Raw genomic sequence first — 27,744 nt, 5'->3', positions numbered from 1 at the left:
TGTGATTTGGCGCTATACAAATAAAATTGAATTGAATTGAATTGAATTGAATTGAATTGAATTGAATTGAATTGAATTGAATTGAATTGAATTGAATTAATGGTGAGAAATAAGATTCTCTGGTCTGATGAGACCACGATAGAACTTTTTGGCCATAATTCTAAGCAGTATGTGTGGAGAAAACCAGGCACTGCTCATCACCTGTCCAATACAGTCCCAACAGTGAAGCATGGTGGTGGCAGCATCATGCTGTGGGGGTGTTTTTCAGCTGCAGGGACAGGACGACTGGTTGCAATCGAAGGAAAGATGAATGCAGCTAAGTACAGGGATATCCTGGACGAAACCTTCTCCAGAGTGCTCAGGACCTCAGACTGGGCCGAAGGTTCACCTTCCAACAAGACAATGACCCTGAAGTACACAGCTAAAACAACGAAGGAGTGGCTTCACTAACAACTCTGTGACTGTTCTTGAATGGCTCAGCCAGAGCCCTGACTTAAACTCAATTGAGCATCTCTGGAGAGACCTGAAATGGCTGTCCACCAACGTTCACCATCCAACCTGACAGAACTGGAGAGGATCTGCAAGGAGGAATGGCAGAGGAGCCCAAAATCCAGGTGTGAAAAACTTGTTGCATCATTCCCAAAAAGACTCATGGCTGTATTCGCTCAAAAGCGTGCTTCTACTAAATACTGAGCAAAGGGTCTGAATACTTATGTCTGTGTGATATTTCAGTATTTTTTTTTTTAAAATCTGCAAAAATGTCAACAATTCTGTGTTTTTCTGTCAACATGGGGTGCTGTGTGGACACTAATGAGAAAAAAATGAACTTACCTGATTTCAATGGCTGCAATATAACAGTGAAAAATTTAAGGGGGTCTGAATGCTTTCCGTACCCACCGTAAGCTTGATTTGATTGTATGTCAGTGTATTTTATGAAAAAATAAGAGCTAACAATAACAAACTATCTCATACGTTATACTCTTACTGTCATTGTATAACGTTTTGACAAATCATCATATGTAGAATTACTGTAGAATCTCAAATGTTTGACCTAGAAAGTCAAAATGCTTTTTCTGGCAGCACTGAGATTCCACACGCTGACTCATCTAAATGCAAACTTTTTTTTGTTTTTTTGCTGGTGCAACCTGTTAGACTTATAAAAGACGTGTAAACATAAGATGAGGGTTAAAGTGTGTAAGGTGTAAGGGGTGTTATCAGCGTTTGTCTGGACAGAGATACAGACAATACTAATGACATTAGTGCAACACAACAGAGGATTTATTCATATGAATGATATTTATTTGATGTGTGTTTGAGGCAATACACACTGAGTCTTAAAATCAGATGGTTTTATGCAAAGATGCAAAAAGATTACAATGAAAAATGTTACTGCAGAAGTAACTGACTGCTAAAACGTGCTAACACACAACAGTACACATGTAAACACACACACACGGGTCATACAGCAAACAAGTAGCGTCTGTTTTCATAGCTGCAGCTGTCTCAATTGGATATAACATCCATATCCACACGCACACACATGGACACGGACACAGACACAGACACACACACAGACAGACACACACACAGACAGACAGACAGACACACACACACACACACACACACACCCCCACACACACTGGAATGTCCCAGCCAGACTTTGCTTGGCTGTACAGCTGGATATCCTTAAGAGGTGAAGAAAGACAAAGAGAAAATATATTGCTATTACACACATACACACACACATCCACACACATAAAGACGATCCCAGCCCAATCCTGATTAACCCACTGACCCCTGAGAGAGACCACTAAACACACACACACACACACACACACACACACACACACACACACACACACACACACACACACACACTCATGTCGAGCAGTCTTGGGGTTAAGCAACACAACTTGGTGTGTGTGTGGTGTGTGTGTGTTTGTGCCACAGTCTGAGGGCCGGTGAGCTCGTCCTCAGATGAAATGGACAGGTGATCCGTCCATCTCCTCACTCTCCATCCTCTGCCTCCCTTCTGATGACTGCACCTCCTTCAGAATCTGGGACTGGTGGAGGAGACACTCCTTCAGCTTGTCCTCAGTCAGGGTGAGACGCTCCTCCAGCACTGAAACAGTCTGTGTTTGAGAAGGTGGGGTGGGAGGGAAGGGACCATCAGTTTAAAGCAGCAATAGAATAATTACAGAAGTAGAACATCAGAGGAGCAGAGATCAGAGCCTGGAAGTCAATCCTGTGGCCATTATGGACAAATAACAGAAGAGTGAGGAGGCTGTTCCGTCTTCAGGGTGTTTTTCAGGAGAGCACCATTTTGGCCTGAATGAATTATTTTACATCTAGATCGTTTTACAGTTTATGTTTCTTTTTTTTTTTCATGAATAGCATCAAATAGTTAGTTGGCCACTCTCTCAAGTTCGAAACAGAACAGCACGTCGGTGTTGACTTTCATTCTGTGATAAATGCACAGAAAACTCAAACTGTTAACAGACAGAACCCAGAGTTAATGAATTATCATTAAAAATAACTGCTAAATATAACATAAATTATATTACATCCTCCAGTAACAAGCACTGCTTCAGGAAGCTCAATTATTAGCTCGCTGTGTCTCTCACTGATCAGCTGCTACTGACACCTGTTCAAACCTGGGCTGGCCTCTGGTTTGTGTTTAATGTCTTTATTTGACTTGGCCTCAGTTTCTGCAGGTTTGACAAGTGGGTTAAAAACCAGCTTCAACCAGCTTTCTCATTAAGAGAAATATATTGCAGTAGAATCAGTATTGCAGTCTGGGACATTTTGATTGGTGAACGTGAGCCGACATTGGGGTTAAACCCCTCTCACGGACAATTATTCACTTCCAGCAGTAACCTGTTGCCCCAGACACGTCACACCCCGTCAGTGTCTTCAATTGGCATTGACAGTTTGGTTTAACTGACCTGCGTGAGAATGTCCAACTGCCGAACAATGTGCTGCAGGGTGGACTCCAGACATGATGGATGACCGGAGAGAACTCCTAGTGGGTGCGTCTGTGCTCTCTCCTCTTCCTCTCTCCTTCCTCTTCCTCTCCCACCAGCCCCAGTCTGGCTCCCGGCAGTCGCACCTGCCCTCCCGGCGCTTTCCTCTCCCATCCATCCTTCCCCTCTTGAACTGCCCGTGTGATGTGGGCGCAAGCCGTTGGAGTGGTGACTGTTGGCGGCAGCCTGCGTGGGCATAAAGTGTGTCGGACCGTTTAAAAGCTGGAGATGAAAGCAAAAGACTGGTCATCAGCTGATTGATTTTCAGTGCTTTGTGCTCTCTATTTGCAGGTGTTTTCTTTGACATAACTGCTGTGCTCAGGTCTGCCATAAATTCTGCCCTCATCAGACGCATTGTACTCCAGAAGAAACTCTGAATCAAACCACCATGAAAACAATGGGCTATCAAAATAATAGCCCATTAAAGGCACCTGTAAGCGTTGAGCCTGCTTCAACACCCCGGTGGAAATGTAAAGGATGCAAACAGTGAGCGAGGGCCACATTTGAAACAACTTGAATGTCTTAAAATGTTGATTTCTTGGAGCTTTTGAAATGCGTTTAACAGTTGAAGAGACTGATGTGGGAACTGAAGCTGGAGCACTGAAAGGAGATGGAGTGACTCCTACATTTAAGTTTCAGTTGAAGCACAAGTGCTGAAAGGAGTTAAAGAGTCACTCTGGGATCGAGCTGTAAGAGTTTGACACATAAGTGCTAAAATGAGCCGAAGCATCATCTGAAGGGTCAGTGGAGAAAAGAGAGAAAAAGTGTCTGAGAGGATGTTGATCTAATCTCTTTTAACAGACATCGGCACATGAACACAGGAAAGATTTGGTATCAGAAGCGTTCTGCTTTCGGTTTGTAGTATTAGCATAGAGATTATCTGAAATGTCAAGCTGTTGTAGTGTTTGAAAGTTGCTAATCGGATGATAAACAATAACTGGCACATGGAAGAGGAAGCCTTGGCTCGGATATCCGTTATCCAGATTTCCGCTGGCTACACCAGAAGCCCGAAACATTGGCTGTTTCCCCCAGAGGCTAAATGATGATCAGACAATAGCTGATGGTTCAGGAGTGTAAACACTACACAGACTTTAAGCGTTGGTTGAAGTGTGAGCACTGAATGGAGCTGAAGTGTAGTGGAGCTGTAGGCGTTCAAAAGAGTTAAAGTGAAGGTAGAACTGAAATGTCCGTTGAAGTTTAAGAACTGGATGGAGCTGACCTTTACACTGAAGTGCAAGTTCTAGATGGAGCTGAAGCGTCAACTGAAGTGTCAGAGCTGGAGGGAGTTAAAGATTTAGTTGTTTATAATAATACTGAAAACCCACCATAAAGGAGCCTGAGGTATGGAGCCTACATCTCAAAGCAGGAGGGAGAAAAAAGCATAGAAATATGAATTAACCTGGCTAATGTGCAAAAGCAATATATAACGTTTCGATTAGCCACATCCTTCCTGTCTTGTTGTTCTGTCATTGAAGTGGGCCTTGAGCCTGTTTAAACTTGGCCAACTGAAGGATGTGGATGACTTGTGGCTGGATTACTGACAGACCAGCAGATTCTGTGACTGATGGAGTAACTTAAGACAAGTTCACATGATTATTTGCAGTCTCTGCAGGCAGGGAGACCTACAGTCACAGAGGACAACAGGATCAAAATCTACTTCATTTGTACGTCTTTTACTCTAAGTGACAGCGTTCATGACAAAATGATTTTTATGGGTAGAGAAAAACACATGGCAAGAGAGACAGAAAAAAGAGAGAACATAATGTTCAGTTTTACCAGCGACACATTTTCCTCGTTCATCATCATCTATCTGGCCAGAGAGCTGAGCATGACTTCACATTGAAACAGCTTCACACATGCACAACAGTAGCTTCTCAGAGCAGGCACAGTATGATGTCTGCTGAAAAGCTTGCTTAAAGTGATGTTGCTCAAAGGCACCAGTGACAACATTTGGGAGTTTGCAATTCAAACTTTGGAGTCACAAGACTTCTGCTCCAACTTTGGCTGACCTGACAGAGTTTTCAGCTCATGTGGCAAGAAAGTGAAGCCAAAACAAGTGAATCTCAAAAGAGATGGAGCATTTGTTCTCACCAGAGCATCTAAGTCAAGAGTATTGTTTTTTATTATTATTCAAAGCTATCCTAGCTATCTGCATTTGCCGCAGATCAGCACTCACACACTCTCAAAACAGCAGACAATGACACAACCATGACAGCTGTACTCAGATCAGTGTCTATGCGCACCAAGTGAGGCAAAGTTGGACTTTTGCCCAAAATAATAGGAGGGCCTTATGTGAAAGGTGGAAGAAGAGAGCAGGTGGTGTGTGGAGCGCATGAAGAGGAGCAGAAGGGAAGAAATAAATGACGGATGTGTCAGGAGGATGGAGAAGGAAGGAAGAGAAGGAAGAGAAGGAAGAGAAGGGTGAAAAGGAGGAGGGTGTCACACATTCCTGGCCTAATGCATGTAGCAATTGATTCCGGTTTGCTTCCTGCACAATGTCTTCACTTCAAAGGGAGGCAGGAGAGGAAGGAGTGATGGAGGGAGGAGCAGGGCAGTGGATGAGTGTGTGTGTGAAGAAAGGAGGAGGGAGGGTTTCTCTAAACTCCTTAGCGGAGGTGAACAAAGAAGTCAGTGTGTGTGGACGGCGAGTCTCTTGCTATCTATACACATTTTTCTCCTTATTCCTCCTTCTTTGTCCCTCCATCCCCCTCATCCTTGGCCACATCTGGTCCACATCTGCTCAGCTCATTTACGCTCAGCAGATGCCGACCTCCATGCCTCTGTGCCCCTCCTCTGCCAGGAAGTTTGGGTGCAATCAAACATTTAACAGGCAGGGTACCCCGGCTGGCCTCCTTGCTAAATCAATGCGCACACACATGGCCACATTCAAACACATAAAAGCACACACACACGGTGGATTATATGAAACTAATGATTCCTGCAGAAGCTGCAGCAGAATACAGGGCAAATATAGAGAAGCATAATGTGATTTATTGAGAATTCTGCTACAGATATAGAAAAATAAAACATCTGTCCTCGAACAGCAAGTTAGATGCACATAAAAGTGCCCATTGGTAACCATTACTATCAGGTATGCAGAAGAATGTGCGAAATCATGTGATCATGCAGATCTACAGTGATACCAGGCCACTTAATCAAATGAACTGAGTGAAGCTCAGACAGAAGCTCTGTCAACAGGTGACAAATTACAATACTTTCAAGACACATGGAGCTAAAGCATGACATCCAAAACAAGGAGCTCATCATTCTGAGGGCCATTTCTGAGGTAAAATCCTCTCTCAGTAGAGGTGTGAGCGTGGAGATGAGTGGGTGGTTAGGCCAGGGTGGCAGAACACAGACCAGCCATTGTGATAATAACCGGATATTTGGAGTGATGTGACAGTGCCCCTGTGATGATGGTTAGGCAACAATGTCCACACTGTCTCCATGTGGCATTGGGAAGGAAGGGCCGTCGGTGCAGAACACTTCATAAAAGGTCACAAGGGTTCAAAATAATGGGTGTGCTTTGTGTAGTAAGTCAAGTAAACGTTCCACAGTGTACAATGATTATGAATTCTTACTGCAATAGTTTCCAAGTGTTGCTGCGTGGCTGATGATCAGATGCAGATGCTAACTGATGACTGTACATTGCTAATACTGCTGAGAATGTCACATGACCGCAGAAGATTCACCTAACGTGGCAATGTCATCCAAGGAGCAGCCTATGTTAGGATGTTAACAGTAGCTGTGATGTTTACGATCAAAAGGATCCTCATGAGAAAACAGATCAAAAATAGCCTCCCCTTTACTCCTGAATCAAATCGCAGATGTCTGATCAAAAACATGATTAGCATAAGCACCAGAATTAGCTGCGCTGTCTCTTTTGGCAGGAAGCTCAGATACTGTGACCCTTACATAAAAAAGCTGTTTGATCTTAATTGAAGGGCCTCTCTGATGTTGCGCCTTCCTTCACAATCACCTCCCCTGCCCTTGTCCCTCCTCCTCCCCTGCAGCCACATACTCATCTTCAACAAACTGCTCTGGTGTTTATTATTTTGCTCTGAAAATCCACCTCGTGCAGTGAGCAGCGATCTTCCAGTGCTAATAAGTTTCATTTCACCGTTTCATCTATAATCATTCTGTCAGATGTCAACGTCTTCAAAAAATGACTGAAAATGGAGAACATCTTATTCTGGAATGATGCTCTAGTTAACAAACCAGTCTTTTTCAGATATACACTCAGCGCTCTCAATGCTCTGCATATATTCAACAGCACAGATACAACATTTCATCAGTGGATGTGACTCGCTGCAGGTCAGGCCTCCTTTTTAAGTGACAGTAAATGACTAAAATCTGAATTGTAAATAGAAAGCAGCAGGGTGAGCACGCCTCATAAGGTGGTCTGTCACATTGGTCCGAGCGTCCTGTCCACTGGAGAGGACACAGATGGGCTCTCGGGCATCATGATGTTTAGTATTCACGCAGAGCTGCCTGCCCTCCTGATGCCAAACACTGACTCTGCTTACATGTTGACCGTAATGTGACAAATATTATAAGCACTGCTTAAGGTGAGAGCTTGACTGCACCAAATCTATGAAGTGACACTTCTAAAGTAATCTAAGTGACATGGGGTTAATGGATGCATTCAAATGAAAGTGTTGAATAAAACGTTTGCAGGAACAGCTGTTCAAGGTCGAAATAATGTAAAGACAACATAAAGGTAAAAGTCCAGCCAGACATGTGCAGGGGCAATGATGACAAATGGGAACCACCGCAGAAACATTCAAGTGTTTGTCACTTTGACATCATCGGCAGGAAAGACTCAGGGGGAGTAGTTGTGCTGGATAACACGACGGGAATCAACAGAAGGTGTAGTTTTTGAAAGTATACATGCAGTATTGTGATCTTTACAGAAGTACACCAAATCTTGTAATACTGTCCCATTCTCATGTTTCATTGATCAAAAACACGAACACACACGCTCACACAGAAACACACATACACACCTCTTTTCATCTCTTCACAGTCCAATTAGCAATATTTGTGAGCTCTTTCAGAAGAGTAGCGTGAGTGCCTCTCACAATCAGCCAATCAAACATGTCTGCGGGTGGTTAAGCCTGACGCTCACTGTGGCGCACACAGGAAATGGACTATTAGCAACTGTCAGGCTCCATCTGTTAAGACAGCAGTAAATAAACCGCTGCTTTGCTTCCTCCTGAACCCTTCATGCGACATGTCACGATGACACTGCAGCAGGGCTTCATCTGAGAGGCTCTGCAGACAGAGAGAGGGATGAGAATGAGTTGAAATAAAAGAATCCACCTCTTTATGTGAGTAATTCAATCTAAAAAGAGGTCATGTTGGTGATTAAGCGCTGTGTGTGAGCACTATTTTTATAAAAAATCTGATTCCGGCCACTTTCTATCATCTACGTTTGAGATGCTGGATATGACTCAGATTGATTGATTGCATACTCAAATAGAACTAATTATGATGGAACAATGTTCTAAAAATAAATAACAATGAAACAGAAGTTGCTGAAAATTGCCAAATTAGAACACAGTGGACACAGAATACTGACATCTGCCTCTGAAACCTTTATTAGTCTAACTCCAGTGTGAACCCACGGAGCAACCTCGCCCCTCCTTTCCTGTATTAGACGCTTGCTGTGGTACTGAAATTGGTCCTGTGATGGTTAGTGATCCCGGTCACAGGATGCCATGTAATGTCGTTAATAAAGTGGGCTCCATGGAGGGAGGAAATCCTCATTAAGAATCAAAGGAGGCATTAGCTGGCCCTGAACCTCCGCCCTGGTTTCAGTTTTCTACTTTTTTAAGATTAAGATTAAGATTTACTGACCATTTACAGACCAACACACACAAACAAATGGTTTCCCTCTGGAAACCAACACAAACAGCAAACATTAATGGTGCACACACATACTGAGCTGCCACCCGTACCAAAAGACAGACAGACAGACAGACAGACACTCACACACACACACACACACACACACACACACACACACACACACACACACACACACACACACACACACACACACACACACACACACACACAAATAATTGTTCGCTCAACAACCACCACACACTCAAATACAACTCACACAGCTGGAGTCACTCTCCAGAATCCCTTGATTATTAACAGCAGTCAGGGCCCTCTTCTCCACATGCAGTCACATGTAGGCAACCCTCTTGAACTCAGTGAGACTCTAAACTAAGACCAAACACGGCAGTACATTAAAAACTGTGGCCAACTGGTGAAGAACTGGTGAAGATACCAAACCCAAATGAATCATGTCAGAAACCATTTTATCCTCTGCTGGGTCCTCAGATGACGAGACGTTCCTAACAACTAATTTCCCTGATGATTAAACGGAAGTTTAAACTTAAACTAGTCGATTAGTCTAACGGTAAGAAAATATTCAAACAGTCAAAATTGTGCACAATTTAATCTATAAAGTTAAACATTGAATTAAAAAATATTGCATATATTGTAAGAGATGCTTTAAACCATTAATCACATTCTTTAATTACCAAATGCATCAGGCTTTTGGTGCTGGTCCACATGTCCTGGATGTCCTGTAATGTCCCTCCAGGCGTTTGCACACCGTCAATGTCCACTAAGTGTTTCTGCCACTGACAGGCTCAGATCATTACTCTAAGAGTCTGACAACATGATGGAAAGGATCCCTTTCTATTAAAAAGTAAGATCCTTTTTGTTTAACCATACAAAGCTGCTCCCGCCACAGCCACCAGACTCCATTTACAGAAACACTAATTTTATCATCGTAACACGCTTTTTTCAAACTTGAGACAAACAAAATGAAACTCACCAAAACTTTCTTGGTTGGCCTTTCCAATGTTCCAACAATCACCACCAACTCTGGTTTGGTCAAAATAAGCCCTTAATGGACCGAATTGGGAGAGGAGTGAGAGACAAGCATCGGGGGAACCAGTGTGTAGAGCCAGAAGAGTTTAACATCTAACTTTGGAATAATTTTCAAACGAAGTTATGATGGAGAGATTTCAATAAATCGGACTTCAACTGATTTTCCCTTTAAAGGTGCACCAGTAATGACAGGATAACATAAACCCTGCCGTGCACCAACGCATCCTGTACTTTTGAAGTGTGCATCAATAAATGAATAACAATGGGATTGGTGCTGACTGGAGAGTGGAGCAACGTTACAGATACAGATGACCCCGTGTTTTTTTGACCTCCACAGCAGGTTCTGTGTATAAAGGTGACCCCAACTCTTCCTAGTAGGTACCCCTCCATCCCTCTTATCTGCATCCTTAACCACAGAAGTCACATTGCACATCCCAAAAATGAGCTTCTGGAAGCAGAGTCGGTTTGCCAAGGCCTCTGCCTTGAGGATGGTGGGGCCCACGTTGTTGTGAGAGAACACAGGAAATTAGATAACAGCACAATGTACCATCATGTCTGTCTATAACACCGATTCGATACGATTCATGCCTTCCAGTGTTCACGACATGTTTATGTACTATTATTATGTAAAATTGTTATGTACATGTTTTAAGCAGCACAAGCTGCATTACAGATGTGGAATAAAAACTAAAACGATCCCTCTACTGCATACCGTTGCCCTCAGGCAACAAACCACATTTTTAGATCCCACACTGGCCCTTTAAAAGAAAAATTATATATATTTTTAAAATAATACTACCAGACACATCTCTATCCAATGAAATGACGATTTGAAGTTGGCATGGCCTTTTGTTTGGGGGTGGAGCAGTCCTTTCGGTAAGTCGAGCCACATGGGACACATTGCCCCATTGCCACCAATTGGTAAGATAAATGTCACTTTTTAACATGTTTAAATTGAAATAACTTTATACCAAAAAATATGTGCATGTGCATGAGTGTGCAAGGAAGCATGTTTAATTGTTTAAATACTTATTTTGTTTTTATTCATATACTAAAACTGTGGTTTTTCATTTGTTGCCTCAGGGCAACATTGTGCAGTTAGCCCAATTTTGTTCAGGCAATATAATGCATTAGCATGTGTGTGTATGGAGATGTTTTTGAATGCATAAATGATCATGGTCAATGTTTTTCCTTTACAATCTACTCATGCTGATACAGGACATGGATATAAAGACATTTTATGGAAGGAAGAAGCAGGAATGTGAGGTGGGGGGGGGGCATGCAAGTGTTCCTGTTGCATTTATTTATTTCTAATATGTATATGTATGTGCATTGCGCATAATATGTGCATTGCTTCATTTTTCTTCTGTTCAGGGGAAAACCAGCCTCAAGACAGCAAGTCTCCACAACGCCAACACTGATGCCTACCCAGAATGGCAGGACCAACTGCCAATAGCTGATGACATCATGTCCCCCCTCCAATACTTCAGAAAGTTCTTCTCTGAGGAGATTCTTGAAGTTATTGTAGAGGAATCCAATTTGTATGCAATTCAGTGTGACCCCAACAAGCCCCTCAACCTTACCACCAATGAATTAGAGCAGTTCCTGGGCACTCTGGTCTACATATCCCTCTTTGGTCTGGTGGTGGCATGGTGCTACAGTGGCAACAATGTCACCTCACAGCTAGGAGGTCCGGGGTTCAATTCCCACCTGGGGCACTGTGGGTGCTGAGGGCGTGTCCTCCACCATGCCTTCGGTGCCTGCTGCCCTTAGCTCGAGAGGAAAGGGGCCTTTCTGTGTTTGCATGTTCTCCCTGTGTTCACCTGGGGTATCCTCCATAAACTTAAACCCCCTTCTAAAAAACATGCATGAAGTTCACCACCTTACCAATTGTGGCGAAAAAGAAACTGGGTCCCTGGGCGCCTGTCGGATGGCAGCCCACCGCTCCTGGTCTGCCGCAGAGGACTACCAGGATGGGTCAAAAGCGGAGACGAAATTTCACCAAGCATGGTGTGTGCATGTACTCTGTGGTGTGACAATAAAGGATATCTTCTTCTTGGTCAGCCAGCAACCAAGATGTTTTGAAACAAAGCCACCCGAGTGTCCCTAGTAGCAGACACAATGACCCTCAACAGATGGGAAGCCATAAAGAAATCCCTCAACTTCAACAACAATGAGAGACGGGAGGAAGATGAAAATACACCTCTGGTGTCTCACCTGACATCCGAATTGGTGTGTGTGTGTGTGCGCGCGCGTGTGCATGTGTATGAATGCAAGAGTAACTGTTTGCAATGTGTTTGTAATAAATTGCTTGTTTATTTGAATATTCTATTTGTTGAGTGGTTTGATCAAATAAAAACTTTAAAAACATGGATAACATGTTGTTCCACTAATATAACTTACTTTAGAAAACCTTGGTGTTTTATTACCCTTATCGCACATCGTTGCCTTGAAGCAACAAACCAAAATCTGTTGGGGGGGGGGTTTAAATTTTATGATTGATGTAGGATCAGGGACCCCAAAGCTCCCCCAAAATAGGGTGTAATATTTTTTCCCAAAAAAATTAAAAAGTCATGCAGTAGAGGGCAACAACGTTGCATGAAATTACAGAATGACAAGAAAACAGCGGATTGTGGTTTGGTTGTTGCTGCAGAGGCGGCAGCAGCAGCGATTAAGGGCCAGTACTTAGACAATCATTAGCCCTGTGCCGAAAACGCAGCGCCTTCATTCATTTGAATGTGTCACCTTGCAGTAGGGGTGCTGGCATAGAGTCCCCGGTGGAAAACAACACAAAACAAACAAAAAAACGTCAAAAAGGCAAAAAAGTTGAAGCTCACTCAACTTTCACTGTGAGGCAAAAGCTGCAACATCATCCAAAAAGAAATACCCACCAGCAAACACTCTTGGTAGAATACTGATTATTTAGTAACTTTCTAGAGTTAGAAAATCCTGTTTGACTTCTACAAACCGCTGTGCAGAGTTTTGGCATCTTGCTTCAAACTTATGGATTTATTAATCAAACCAACCTTCCAGGATCATATTTCATCGTCTAATCAACACAGCCCCGTTGCACTTATTCCAGACAGGACTGTTTTCAGTCTGAATGCCCACTTAATCATGGTAGAACTAGTATTAGAAAAGAAGCAGCACCAGTTGTAGTAACAGTTTTAGCTGCAGTAGCAGTATACAGGTTTGTAGACGAAGGAGCAGAAGCAGGTATTTGCAGCAGCAGGGGGGACTGCAGTGCTAGTACTAGTACAGCAACATTAGTACACTGTGTGTAGGCTGCGTCCTGTGTGCTAAAGAACAGCAACACACACACATCCTCCACTCCTAACCGCTAACCTTTAACAGGAAGTCAGGTGGAAGGTGCAACTGGTGAGAGGTCTGAAGCGTCTGAAGGCTCCATTTCCTGTCGGTAAGACACCACATCAGAGGCTTTGTGTTCCATTCATCTCTCTCACAGCTAATTGTCATGTACCCAGGTGCTCCATCCACGCTCGCACCACAGCATTGTTGCTCTTCAAACAAAGCACGCACGGTTCAGGGTGCTGTCACTCACATGTGGACAAACTGTAATGACACCAAAACACACACACTAAGAAAACGTGTCACATGAGCACAGATTATCATGTAACTATAGTTTAGCTGGAGCCACCGATCTGATCCAACAGGATCTTTGTCCTGCAATGTTGGTGCTTTTAAAAAAGGCTGAACTGAAAGACAAGCAGGAAGCCGCGAGGAGTTTCATGTGGCTTTGAGGAAGTGGATACATCCTCTTTACTTCTCACCCTTCCTCCCTCGTTCTCTCTCCCCTATCTGTCTGTCTCCGACATCCGCACAGCAGCCACCCACACATGAAGACGAAAATATCCTGCTCGGCGGCGAATCGCCATGCGCTGTGTTTTCTGACCACATTACACACACACACACGAATGGGAACAGTAAACACTTCCAATACAAGCAACAAAATAACAAAAAAAAAAAACAGCACCGGCCTCGGTTCAATGGCAGCTGATCTGTGCATCTCCAGCACTGATGTACACACAATATCCACTGAAACACACACTGAACTGTCTCTTCTCTGTCAAGATAACACAGCTGTACGCATAATAACACACACTGTAGAACTGCAACAAGAAAGTTGTGCAGCTTGAAATTGTACTCGCACACACCTTTGTAGAAACACAGAAGACGCATGCATGTGCATGTACACACATCACAAGTCACACAAAGAATACAGTGTGTGTCTTACACGCATATGACAAGGACACACACAATTCTCTTACCACAAGGAACGTTTCACATCTGAGCCAAAACACACATACAAACAATAATTCTGACATAAACACAAAATCTATTGAATGAATGCAGCACTGCAGCTGTTCATTCATAACAAACTCCCTCTGAGGCTTTACGTAACAAGGCTCCTGTTGGCTCTGCTATCATATCATGGTGTCAGCATTTATTTGATAAGTTGTGCATAATTGCCAGTTCTGGACAGAAGCCGTGGATTCAATCCTGATGGCAAACAAGGTATTCCTGAAAATGTGTGAACGCGGCCAGATGATGAGAGACAGAAAAAATGGGGGAAGAGTGGGAAAGGATTATATCATTATATAATGGATAGATAATTATGTATAACATATTCTGCAAACGAACGCCGAAGAATTCCAATATAGATTAAATGAATGGTTGTGAAAATGCACAATGCTGTGGCAATCAGTTCATTTGTACACACGCTTCTGACGTCCTGAACCAATCCTAAGTGTCTGTTTTGTGCAGATTGGGGCATAGTTACAAAAAAAAGTCAAACAAAAACAATTTTTTTCTGTGCTCCACTGTGTTTTGTCCATCTCAGCCCATCAGTGTTGTGGTGCTGCTCTCCTTGATGACAGCCTGGCTCGACACAGCAAGCAATTCACTGCACATGTGGGGTAAAATTAAAGCGTGCAAATGTGAAAAAATAATTGCACTGGCATCGACTCGATTCTGATACCTAAGCTGGCGGAATCTGCAGTAGGCTCAGATGAATGTGTTATTTCTCCTTTCTGTTCCTCATTAGCAAAGAGTAGTGTACCAGTCAGGAAGCATCTTCTCACATTCAGCAGGCGCTCACCATCATTTTAACTGCTTAAAATGAATAACCTTGGCAGGAGTGGGTCACATCAGTTGTCGCCATTTCTGTGAGTAACTTGAGAACAGGCCAGAATTAAGCTGGGCTGTTGTTGGGTTAAAGTGCTCTCTGCAACACAGCTCAGAGATGAGACGGGATAAAAGAAGCATCACTCCATGAGACTGCTGTGCAACTGTGGTAGGGCAAAATACATTGGGCGTGGATGTAGCGCGACACATCTACTGCAGCAAAACTAGCACAATCTGTTAAAATACCTCATTGCACTCGAAGAAATGCCATGCAGCAGAGCAACCTTATGGGTGTTTGTACATTTCACATTAAAATAAGTCATTTACATTGGTGTGCAGCCAGGATCCGGCATAGCCAACTGCATTATTACTTCGCAAGGCTCAATATGTGCACACTGTGGATACTGCATCCATTCTCCATGTATTTCTAGGGTTAATGTGTGCTGCTGATGAATGAATGTCCAATCCCTGTGGTGCCTTCAAATGCCTAGGAGATGCAGGACAGAACTGTAACGACCTGAGTGAGACAGTCTGACGGGTGGAGAAATAAAGCAACTGGAAAAGAATCAGAAAGAGCAGAAATGCTGTATATGAGTGTGAAGATGAACTCAGCACTCTGACCCACTTTTGCAGGATGAATGAGTGAGCATCTGTCACCGAATACCACCAAGAATGAAGATGACTCATCGCTCGGCACTGCTTAGCTCATACAGAGAGAGAAAGGGGCCGAGAGAGGTAACGTGGAGACGGAGAGAGAGGTGCAACATCACCCCTCTGATCAATCTTATATGATACCCACATTATTATCAGAGGAAACGATGAATGTGTGGATAGAACCTATGATGCGTCTCATTGAGTAAGAAATGCACTGCATGGACATACATCTCATTCACGACTACAGACCTTAAAGGATCCATGAGGATCCTTCCATGAGTACCTGTAGTATCATGTGAAAAAAACCACAGGTGCACTTCCTCTGCATCCTAGAGGGATTAGATAAGTAAGCTAAGGTTACCTAGCTTACGCTCTTTTTAGCTTGTAAGTTAGTTCGTTTACTGATGTGGCGCTAGCAAGGTAACGCCACAATAAACCTAACGTTACCACACTGGTAGCACTTGGCCAGCCGGTCCACTAGCTAGTTAGTGTGTGGCGTTACGCTACATGAGTTCTCTGTGGCATTACAGCTACATGAGTAAGCGAACCTGCCAGGGAGCTGGATGGCTAATGACACGCTAACAGGTTTACAATTGTGGCACACAAGTAACTTAGCATGATTAACCTGCAATTTTGATGAGGACATTAGCCAGTAAGCTTCAGCTTGTCGTCTTGCAGGTTCCCATGGACAGTGGCTGAATCTGGATTGTGGATTTCAGCTGCGTCTCCTGCCTTGGCCCTGCCTGACATCCACTGCAACTGCTACTGCTGTTATTACATCCACTGTCACTGTTACTGTGACTGCATGTCTGTCTCTCTGTCTCTGTCTCTCTCTCTCTCTCTCTCTCTCTCTGACTGCTTTTCTTTCTGTCTGTCTGTCTGTCTGTCTCACTCTCTCTCTCTTGCTCTTCCTCTCTCACCCAACTGGTCGAGGCAGATGGCCGCCCACCCAGAGTCTGGTTCTGCTCGAGGTTTCTGCCTGTTAAAAGGAAGTTTTTCCTCGCCACTGTCGCCAAGTGCTTGCTCATGGGGGAATTGTTGGTTTCTTTGTAGATAAAAGAGCTTGGTCTGTACCAGCTCTATATGGAAAGTGTCCTGAGACAACTTCTGTTGTGATTTGGCGCTATACAAATAAAATTGAATTGAATTGAATTGAATTGAATTAAACTATATGCTGGCAAGGGCTGAATGTATTCTGGACATAATGATCTTTCAATCAGTTGAGCCTTTCCAGCTCAGCAACTAACATTACCTTTAAATTACCTGTTGTTAATGGGGTGCACCAGGGTCTCGGCACGGATGTCTTTCAATAAAAGCATGGCCACTTCCAACACTTCCCTCTCACAGCAGAGCATCTGGTAGGTGAGGGATAAAGTGATGCAGGGTAGATCCCCCAGAAGAAGCCCGCGTTCGCCTCCCGACAACAAATACACTCTGTCGGGGTGGGCAGTTGCCACACCCGCATCACGCTGTGTTGCCCACCCTCTCAGCACCTGCAGAAACCATCAGCTGCTCTTCCTCAAAAACAACCCGTGGCTGTGTTTGAGGTGTTTGTCTCCTCAGTGGCTCGAAGGCATATGCTATCGGTTGTGATGGCATCACTTCGAAATTCCGCTCAATTTTGTCCTCTTCCATTCTTTCTTCGTACTGCCAAGCAAGCTACGTATCCAACCTGATGCAATCAACCAACCTCGTGACGTAGCTAATGACACAAGAACAACATGGAGGCACACTATTGCTGAAGCAGTTGATCAGCACGAAAAAAAAAACCTTTCTAATTTTATGTAAAAGAACTTTCCATCCTAAAAAATCACAGACGTATTCCCACACACTTAATTCTGTGTGAAATAAATAAGAATCAGAGTGTTTCATGTCCTCTTCAAAGCTGCATTGACCCACAAAGAATCAGGTTGCCAGAAACATGAAACAAATGCTAATGTTGCTTCGTGTCTGCTGCATTTGTAAGCAGGTGACATTTTGACAACATGTTCACTGTATCAGCTTTTTGAGTAGATACCAGTATCGTGTTCCCAGCTTGTTATGCTGCCCTCCAGTGGCAACAAAACACATCTGATCACCTTCAAAGCCTCCCAAGCAAATGACTAAGATCTAAAAAGATCCTCAGGATGCTATTAAAATAGACCAAGAACTTCATGAAAACAAGACTGCAATCAATATTTTAAACAAGACGGCAAGAAAAGAAGAGACAAGAAGGTCGATATTTTACGATGGACTAACACACCATCTTCAAAAGCAAGTCTTTTCTTGTCCTTTCACAATGCGTTTCTACTCACCAGTTCAGCATAACAGATGTCATGAAACCTTCAGAGAAACATGCTTACACATTTACAATTTAGAAATATCAAATATTACAAAAAACGTCAATTGGGAGATATGGTATCAGCAGTTTTAGATAATGTATAAAGGTCTTAAGCCCTTCGTAGCTTAATGGATAGAACACAGCACTTACACTGATAAGGTTACAGGTGCCCACTCATGCTAAAAATGGAGGCAGTGCTGAGAATAGAGGGCCATGTTTGAAAGCATCCTTCAAAAAAAAGGTCGCTCACTGTTCATTAAATATGGTTGAGCATTTGCAGTGTCGCTTGGTAACTCTGTGGAAGGCTTTGTTGGCCGTGAAGTGGATTGTTTTGGAACCACGAGAGACGACGATTCAACACTCTCTTCGTTTCTCGTTTCTGGTCTGAAGACGGCTTATATCTATCGCCTCCATGAGGAATGAGTCACACTGGAGCACAAGTCGTGATCTGGACTGCTGCCTGTTGAAAAGCCCTCATTATCACAAACAACAAAATAATGTTCATGATGAATGGATTACAAACCCCTGATTAGTTCAATCCAAGATGTGATCTGAAGGAAAAGGTTCAAGAGTTTCACAATGGCTCCACAGAGAGCAGACATGCGACAGTGTGCCTCGGTGGTAGCGGTTAGATGGATACAATCCTTTGGTTTAAATCACAAACACATGGGAGTCAAAGTTAAGATATTAAAAAGAACAACCGCTAATAAAACAACTGCGATTGCAAACAGCACAGATTGCAAATGAAATGAGATCTGAACTGATGTGCAGGTGGTCTTGTGACTCTGTGATCAGATCTGTAACAGTCAGCTTGGTCGTCCAGCTCGCTTGCCTCCTTGAAAAACTGTCTGCCTATGATCTAGTATCCCTGTGCCCGGTTTTAAGAGGACGCTCCATCCGCTTACATAATAACATCATGCCAAAGATGAGTCATCGTCACGGGACGCAGAAGTTAAGCTCCTCCTGCATGCTCAACCCAGGCGCCATCCCTCGTGTCTGACATGGACAAATGTGATACATGTGTGAAAGGGACACTCTGGACAATGTCTTCAGCTAACATGAGAAAAGTGTCACCGCTATATATGTATATATATATATATATGTGTGTGTGTGTGTGTGTGTGTGTGTGTGTGTATATATATGTATATATATGTGTATATGTGTGTGTGTGTGTGTATATATATATATATAGATATAGATATAGATATAGATGTGTGTGTGTGTGTGTGTGTGTGTGTGTGTGTGTGTGTGTGTGTGTGTGTGTATAAGTGCAGTCAATCGATTAAAATATTTAATCGTGATTAATCGTATGAATGTCATGGTTAACTCGCGATTAATTGCAAAGTAATCGCACATTTTTCTTCTATTCTAAATGTCCCTTGAATTATCATTTTAATACTTTTATCAACATGGAAAAGTGGATAGGATTGCCTTGTGCTTTTTTTTTTTAGAAAACAACGTGTAGTGTTATATTTCACACTAACATTCTCACTTTGAGCAGTCATTCACTTTTGAATGAGTCAAGTCTCACACAATTTAACATTAAACAGATGACAAAAAAATAAATACTTGGTTATAAAAAAGCCCCTTGAACAACCCTTTCTAAGGGATCAAAACACGGTGATCCACAGTAAAGTTACAAAGTGCACATCATTGTAAACTAGGACTCAGGCTATAGTTCAGTTAAACCATGGCTTAAACTTTCCTTTCTTAAGTTTCCTTTCAGCATAATAGCATCCATACACCTCTGTTGAAAGCCATCCATTGTCGCCTGGTTTTGACAAGGAGGCGGAGGAGAATTCGCATTCGTGAAATGGCCATAAAGTGGTATTTCAGAGTGGATGTGCGACGTTGATAATTCAGTTCACACCGACAATACGTGTACACGGATAACTTTGGTCTTGTCATTCGGCCCATCTGGCAACTTTTTGAAACTAAACCTTCCATTCAGAATGTTGTTTGCATCCATTTCGGGGTTTCACGCCTGACATCCACACAAACTGGTAACCTAATCTTTTAGAGCTAGCGAGCACGCAAGACCAAACAAGTGCGTGGGGCGTGCCTATTGTTTTGTTTCTGGTTTACAATCAGATCCTGTAGTCTTTCTTACGTTACTAGCAGTGGCCACAGCTTATAAAAAACTACAAGTTCACTGGGTCACAAAGAGCGTTAATCTTGCGATAAGAAAAATGACGCCATTAAAATTAATTTGCATTAACGCGTTAATAACGTAATATTTTTGACAGCACTAATATATATGTGTGTGTATGTGTGTGTGTGTATGTGTTTATATATATATACACACACACACATACATACACATACACACACATATATCATACATACATATACATACACACACACACACACATACATACATACATATACATATACATATACATATACATACATACACACACACACACACACACACACACACACACACACATATATATCACTTCAGGCAACATGATGTACCAATCCTGCTGCATCGCAAGGTCATGTGATTTGAGCGGCAGGACTGAGAGCGGTGGCCACCTCTATTGCACCTCTGTTGTTCCTTAAAGTTTCCATCTTGCAAGAAAGTTAGTGTTTTTATTCATGACAGCGAGGTTAGGCAGGCAGGCTGTGGCTGAGACAAACAAGCATGTGTGGCTGTGTGCTCTTTGCTATAATGCATGAGAGCAGGAAGCTATTAACATGGCATTACCAGACCAACAAGGGGCAGGAAATTAAATTTGGCTGCCTCTGAGAAGGTTATGTCCCAGCCCTCCCTCATGGTGGGTAACTGATTATTATGGCTTTCCACAGCTCCCATGCACCTATATATTGCCCCTCAAAGAGTCCATGTTTTCTACATTTTTATATGTGTCACTGAGCTTCAAGGGGCGATTGTTTTTCTTTCTTTAAGGAGATAAAATCATTTTTAAGTTTTAGCACACTTGACTAACCTGGACAAGTGTTTGGAAAATGGGTCATATAGTGTTACGATAGTACAGCAACCGAGCCCAGCAGTAAAACGCATTAACTCTTACTGACAAAGCACTGCCCATGTGTTCTTCCAATGCCACAATATGACAAATGTGACTGAAACCATTGGCAACAAATTGAATCTAAGTAACAGTGTTGGACATGTGTGGCATTCACTGTGCTTCAAGTGTCTCCTATTTCAACTAACTGCACTCAAAGTGAGTTTTCAGAAGATTCATTACAGGGCAACTTCAAACTCAAGACAGTATGATTAATGATGTATAATTGTGTATTGCAATTCTATCACTCACAATTAACTTTAGAATACAGGTACGTCAACAATATTGTAAACTCTTGTATCACAGTGACATTCTCAACATGTAATACACACCTGAAGAACGATAAAATTCAGTTATCACTTTACCACAATAATGAAGCTCCAGGAAAGGTCAGACGTACTTTACAGCACGTCTCTCTAACTGACTATTACTTTATTATCTCTTTGGTACCTGAGCTTGTTGATCATTAACGCCAAACACCATCGGGTTCTGTCACAATCTTCTCTGCACCGAGATAAGAGGACAAAGCAAACATACACCTACACTCACCTGGATTATGACCATGACAACAAAGGGCGCTGCAATTTCTACACCAAACAAGGTGTTGATTATACTTAAGATTAAGTGTCATGGTTACAGCAAGACAAATACAGTCGATCACCGTCGATGTACCTTCACTACAAGTTGGTTAGGGCCTCGCTATGATCAGAGAGAGACGGGTGAAGAGACAAAAAGCAAAGGGGAAAGACAGTGAAAAATAAGCCTGGCATTCAATAAGAGTACGGTTGAGGTGGCAGAAAGGTTTTCCTGACAAGGCTGAATTTCACTCGGCAAACACCCACAGAGCAAATACACTCAATGTGCTCTCTTTCTGTCTCTCTGTCTCACACAACACACACACACACACACACACACACACACACACACACACACACACACACACACACACACACACACACACACACACACACACACCTGGAACATCAGCGCGCACACATGATCACGCCCTCGCAAACACACCCACACACATATCTAGGCCATGTCCTGATGCTATCAACTGTGTTCGCCATGAAGCACAGATCCACTGTCTAATGTGTTCATCTTCAGGCAGGATTTTTCATTTGCACAATTCCCTTCACCTGTTATACTCGACTGCTGGCCACGAGGAACGGCCTCTGGACTGGAGAGGGTGCTCTGTGAAGCCCGCTTGGTCTCCTAAACAATTAAACAATTTCCCCTCGGGGATCAATAAAGGAACGCTGATTCTGATTCTGATTCTCCTACAAAAGGTCATTAAGTAATGAAGATGTTGTTTCTGCTTATTTTATTATTTTTTATATTATATTATTATTATATTATTAACCTGCGTAATGATTTCGAAAGAGGAAATCCTGTCTTCTTGTAACTGCTCCCCAGCAAGGTCAGAGGTCAGGGTCAGCAGCAGAACACTAACCCCCAAACATAATCAGTGTTTAGCTCAAGTACACATCTGCAGGACGTCTTGGGGACTTGAACGTGAAACATGACACTCCAAGTTCACTTCTTAGTGGAAAGATTTAATCAATGTTGCACATGTGGATGAGATTTAGGGCTGACCTTTCTGCCAGAAAGTGGAGTAACAACCCTACAGAGAGCAAATCATGACTTCAGGCTCACACATTTCACAGGAGTAAATGAAAACCAACAATTTAGGTCATCAAACCAGACACCGGAGAACGTTTTTTTTTTTCTGCCTTCCCCTGTAACTTTCGGTTCCTTTCTTTCTTTGGCTCCTCTTTTTCCTTTGTCGATCCTATGAGTCAGTCAGCAACTCTGGTTCCTCTTCTTTCATCACTCCCTCATGTTTCTCCCTCTTTCTTCTACTACACTTCCTCTTTGCACTTCCACTTTTCTGGCTGTTTCGTGCTCAGAGGCAGTGGCTCCTGAGGTCATCTGATTCCCTGTGTTTGAGGGGGGCGCCTTATAATAACTGTGTGCTAATCATCCACACAGGACACCTCTGAGTAAAGAGCCGAGACACAAAGATGGGAAGGCAGCGTCTGTGATTAATGTCTGTTGTTTGGTCACTGTCATCGCAACAAAGTTAAACCATATTTAGAAATTTGCGAAATCCCTGCGAGCTATGATTCACTGCATTGTACTCTAACATGAGTTTGAGATTTCATAGGAGCTTCTTGCCATCTTATTAATGCCCTGCTCTCTAGTCTTCTCAAAAAGAGTATTGCATACCTCCAATCACTGTAAAACTCAGCTGCACACGTTCTGACGAAAACCAGAGGGCGGGCCCACATTACACCAGTTTTACAGTCCCTGCATTAGCTCCATGTCCGCTTCAGGATCGATTTTAAGGTTCTTTTACTTCTTTTTAAATGTCTTAACAGCCTTGCGCCCTATCACTTATCTGACCTGTTTTTACCATATCAACCCTCGCGGACCCTGAGGTCCTCTGGCACCGACCTTTTATCCATACCAAAAGCCAGAACAAAAACCCACGGTGAGGCAGCATTTAGCCACTATGCCCCACACCTGTGGAACAGCCTGCCGGAGAGCCTCAGCTCTTCTGAGACTGTTGATATTTTTAAAAGAAGCTTAACGACACACCTTTTTAATCAGGCTTCTAACTGACCTTTAAATTCTTCTTAGGTTCTTATTTATCTTATGTTGATGCCTTTTATTTTGCTGTTTTATATATTGTATTATTTTACCCTATTTTATCTACTTTACTAATTATCTTATGAATGTCTCTTCTTTTAACTGTTTAATTTATTTTACTCATCTCATAGGATGCCTTTTACTCTCTCTCTCTCGCTTTTTTTTGGAGGGGGGGTCTTTTTCCTGGTCTGTTACCAGGGGTGCTGTCCTCAGGTCCCTTCAGCCTGGCTGGTGGGGGGGCTCCCCACCTTGGTGTGGGGTCCGCTGGTCTGTCAGGGTCGGGGGGGCCCAGGTGCTGGCACCCCCTGTGCTCATAGTCGTGACAACTCCTCTTGGTGTGTTCTCCTTGATCCTCAGTGCCTTGTCGTGTCTCCCTACTCCCACTACTGTCTGTGGTAAGAATGTCTGTGTGTGTGTGTGTGCGTGTATGTATGTAGTTGATGAGGGTGTGTGTCAGTGCATACGGTGGGTGGGAGGGATGGCTTTTGACTGTTGTTCTGTTTTCATTTATATTGTTTTTAATTGTTGTAAAGCACTTTGTGTTGCATTTCATTATGTATGAAAAGTGCTATATAAATAAAGTCTGATTTGATCTGATTTGATACCAAAAACTTTATATTTCTCATTTTGGGGTGTCAAAGGCACCAGTCTCTTTCAGGATCGGGAAGACAAAGTCTGAGTGGTCTAATTCTACATCTGGCATCAGCTAAAAGTAAAGGACAAACAGAGAAAAAACCACTTTGTACTTAATCAATCTGAACGGTGTCAGTGTTGACGGTTTGCGCCTATAGCTTCAGTATAACGTTCTTTGAATGAGCTTTGAATGGACTGACGTGAAAAAGTAGAGGCTCCTGAGACAAGTCTCTTGTTTGAGAGGAAATTAGGCTTTTGCTGGGAAGTTCAGTTACTCATATCCCAACCAGAGGTTTTTCTTCAGTTTCTTTCCCACCAAAGTCTCAAGTGGAGGCGAATCCTTTCACAGCGAGGAAGTGAATGAGCGTCATTGTGGCTTTGCATGGGATTAGCCCATTTTAAAGCCCCTTAGTAAGATTTACCCACATTATTCACATTTTAATGGACATTCCCACCCACACATACACATGCTGGCTAAAAACAAAATCCGTGGCGATGAAATAATGTGGCAGAAGGCTTAATGCAAGGAAAGAAATTTCAAGGTTCACTGACCTCACTCAAATGTGAATATTGTGCAGATACAATGAGAGAACTGAAACAGCTGAAATGGTGAAAGCACACATAGGGGTTGTACCAGTGTGACAGAGTGAGCATGAACACATGAAAAATTATCAGGCAAATGTAAATGCACAGATAATCACTCAGGGGAAACAGATACATAGTACAAATCAGCCAAAATATAAGAGTGAGCCAGGTGCATGAGCAGGGCTCTGCATGCTCATATTGATGAGTCCCATTAAGACAGGGGGCTCAAATAAAAATAGAATGCAGCCATTTGCATACAGCATGAGCAGCACTAGATGAGTGTAATAGTTGATGTTTTGGCAATTAAACCTGCAGCACAGAACCTCTGTTTCCCCGTTGTGGCGGTAAGAGTAGTTTTACAAACACCGTCTATGTCCTAATGGCCACTGCAACTTACTCTGGACCTACTGTCATCACGATTATTGCTGGTTGACATAAAAAGCATCATGAGCCATCTGCCAGTGCAGGAATGTCACCACAGACACCAGATTTAAAGACTCTGATATGCTGTGAGACACAGAGAGGTTTACCTGGCGATGATAGGCTTAATCAGCATTGAGTGAACTCTTCAGGCTTGGCTTGACGTTCATTTAAATGTAAAAGTCCCGCACTCCAGCTTTAAGTGAAAGCTTTCTTCATCCATTGTGACTGAAAGTTACATTACTGGGCTTGCTAACTGAAATGTCAACAATGATCCACAGATAACTCTAACACTCTGCAGCCCCTTCCAAAATGCCAACCTGCAGGAAACACTGATAGCAAGTGGCTAAATGAATGAAAAATGAAAAGAAAGGCCAGCTGATTGGGCTAGAGGGGCCCTCAAAGAGGAAGCAGCTAGCACTGCCAACACTTAGTAGCATCACCGTGAGGGCATACTGGAAGTGAGGTGGGGGTTTACTGGGCTGTTTGACTGGCAGCTGGAGCAGTGGGGGGTTGGAGATCATGCTGTGCCTCTGCCCTTCACAGTACAGGCGGGAGGGAGCAGAGAGCTACTCCAGGCCCTGACAGCCACAGGTGGGCTTTGTGGCATGTCATCATGGGTCCTGTAGCACCGAGCTGGCTCTCAGCTCTCCATCGGAGAGCCAAACAACAAAAGGTTTGATGTGTTCCAGTGTATCAACATATTTCCATCTGTATATGTGCTAATGTGCATCTTCACAGCTGTGCACCTGTTCGCTTTAGAAACGACTTTGTGTGAATGCTCAAAATGTTGATCATGCCTCAGAGTGGTGGAAAGTTATCAAGGTTTAAGGTTCATTTGTCTTTCTGTGACACAGGGCTGCACAGTGAAACGCACGTTGTATTCCCCTGCACAAGAAAAACTATTCTTCATGGTGGAGTTTTTTGGCTTTCGCATGGGTTCCAAGTTCTACGTTGTCTCCCGCTGTGGATGGAGCCCCATCGCTCACATGATTTTTGACATTTGACATGCAAGCTTTGGCAACACAAGAACTTGTTGACTGCAACATGCTGCTTAGCTGTCCTGTCATCTCATCCTGGGTGTGGAGGGAGAGGAGTTCTCTAATTTCAGCATCACCTAAGCTTAAAAATGTCAAAATGCAGCAGATTCGGTGTCACTTTCCATTGAGAAACTGAGCCATCCTTCTAAAGACAACTTTATATATATGCTATATATAGTGCTGTCAAACGATTAAAACATTTAATCGCAATTAATCTCATCAATGTCATAGTTAATTCGCGATTAATCGCAAATTAATCCACGCATTTTCATCTATTCTAAATGTCCTTTGAATTATCATTTTAATACTTTGCTTTGTGCAGAGGTTTTTTTAATTGAAAACAACAACGTGTAGTGTTATATTTCACACTAACATTCTCACTTTGAGCAGTCATTCACATTTGAAGCAAAATCTCACACAATTTAACACTGTCAATAAACAGATGACAAAAAAATAAATACTTGGTTACAAAAAAGCCCCTTCAACAACCCTTTCTAAGGGATCAAAATAGGGTGATACAAGATAAAGTTACAAAGTGCACATCATTGTAAACTAGGACTCAGGCTATAGTGCAGTTAAACCATGGCTTAAACTTTCCTTTCTCCAGTTTCCTTTCAGCATAATAGCATCCATACACCTCTGTCGAAAGCCATCCGTTGTTGCCTGGTTTTGACAAGGAGGCGGCGGAGAATACGCATTCGCCGTGTGTTTGGCCATCAAGTGGTATTTCATTTGGTCTTGTCAGTCGACCCATCTGGCAACTTTTTGAAAACTGAACTTTCCATTCAGGATCTTGTTCGCATCCATTTCGGCGTTTCACGCTTGACATCCACACAAACCGGTAGCTTACTCCTTTACAAGCAGGCAAGAACAAACAAGTGCATGGGGCGTGCCTAGAGCTGTGCGATATGGACAAAAATTTATATCCCGATATAGGTAATTTTATATCCCGATAACGATATATATCCGATATAGTATTTTTACTTAGAATTATATATATATACACACACACAAAATGAATGCCAATTCCTCTGATCTTTTCTCCTTATATTTATAAAACACATATTTTATATATAAAGGGACAAGACAATTAAAAAACAATAAAAAGTCTTTTTAGTGCCAGAGTCCCTCTTTTTGTTACTACTTTCTGTTTTGTTATTAGACAATTAAAAATAAAATAAATAAAACACAAATATCAAATGGACAAATACCTTTCAAAAATATCTGGTAGTGCAATTAGTTTCATCACTTCGTCGTTTAACTTTAGTAGTTTGTCGCATTTTAACGCTGTCTCTGTACTGTTCTTCATGCCGTGTTATTAAGTGATAGAA

The 27,744-nt window shown here is 42.7% G+C and overlaps 1 protein-coding gene across 1 annotated transcript in view; it reads right to left on the bottom strand.

The window, feature by feature from the left end:
• Positions 1–1,259: 1,259 nt before the first annotated feature.
• poc1b (POC1 centriolar protein B) overlaps positions 1,260–27,744 on the bottom strand; it is a 69,952-nt gene continuing 43,467 nt past the window's right edge. Inside the window, exons 11-12 of the mRNA XM_070972220.1 lie at positions 2,946–3,245; positions 1,260–2,132 (exon numbers count right to left, since the gene is read on the bottom strand). Of these exons, the coding sequence (XP_070828321.1) occupies positions 1,974–2,132; positions 2,946–3,245 (459 nt within the window). The 3' untranslated portion in view covers positions 1,260–1,973. The remainder of the gene's footprint in view (positions 2,133–2,945; positions 3,246–27,744) is intronic.

This window comes from Chaetodon trifascialis, chromosome 10 (genome assembly GCF_039877785.1).
Source record: "Chaetodon trifascialis isolate fChaTrf1 chromosome 10, fChaTrf1.hap1, whole genome shotgun sequence".
NCBI classification, from domain to species: Eukaryota; Metazoa; Chordata; class Actinopteri; order Chaetodontiformes; family Chaetodontidae; genus Chaetodon; species Chaetodon trifascialis.
The sequence above is the reverse complement of the archived record's forward strand: the minus strand, read 5'-3'. Positions and strand labels throughout refer to the sequence as shown.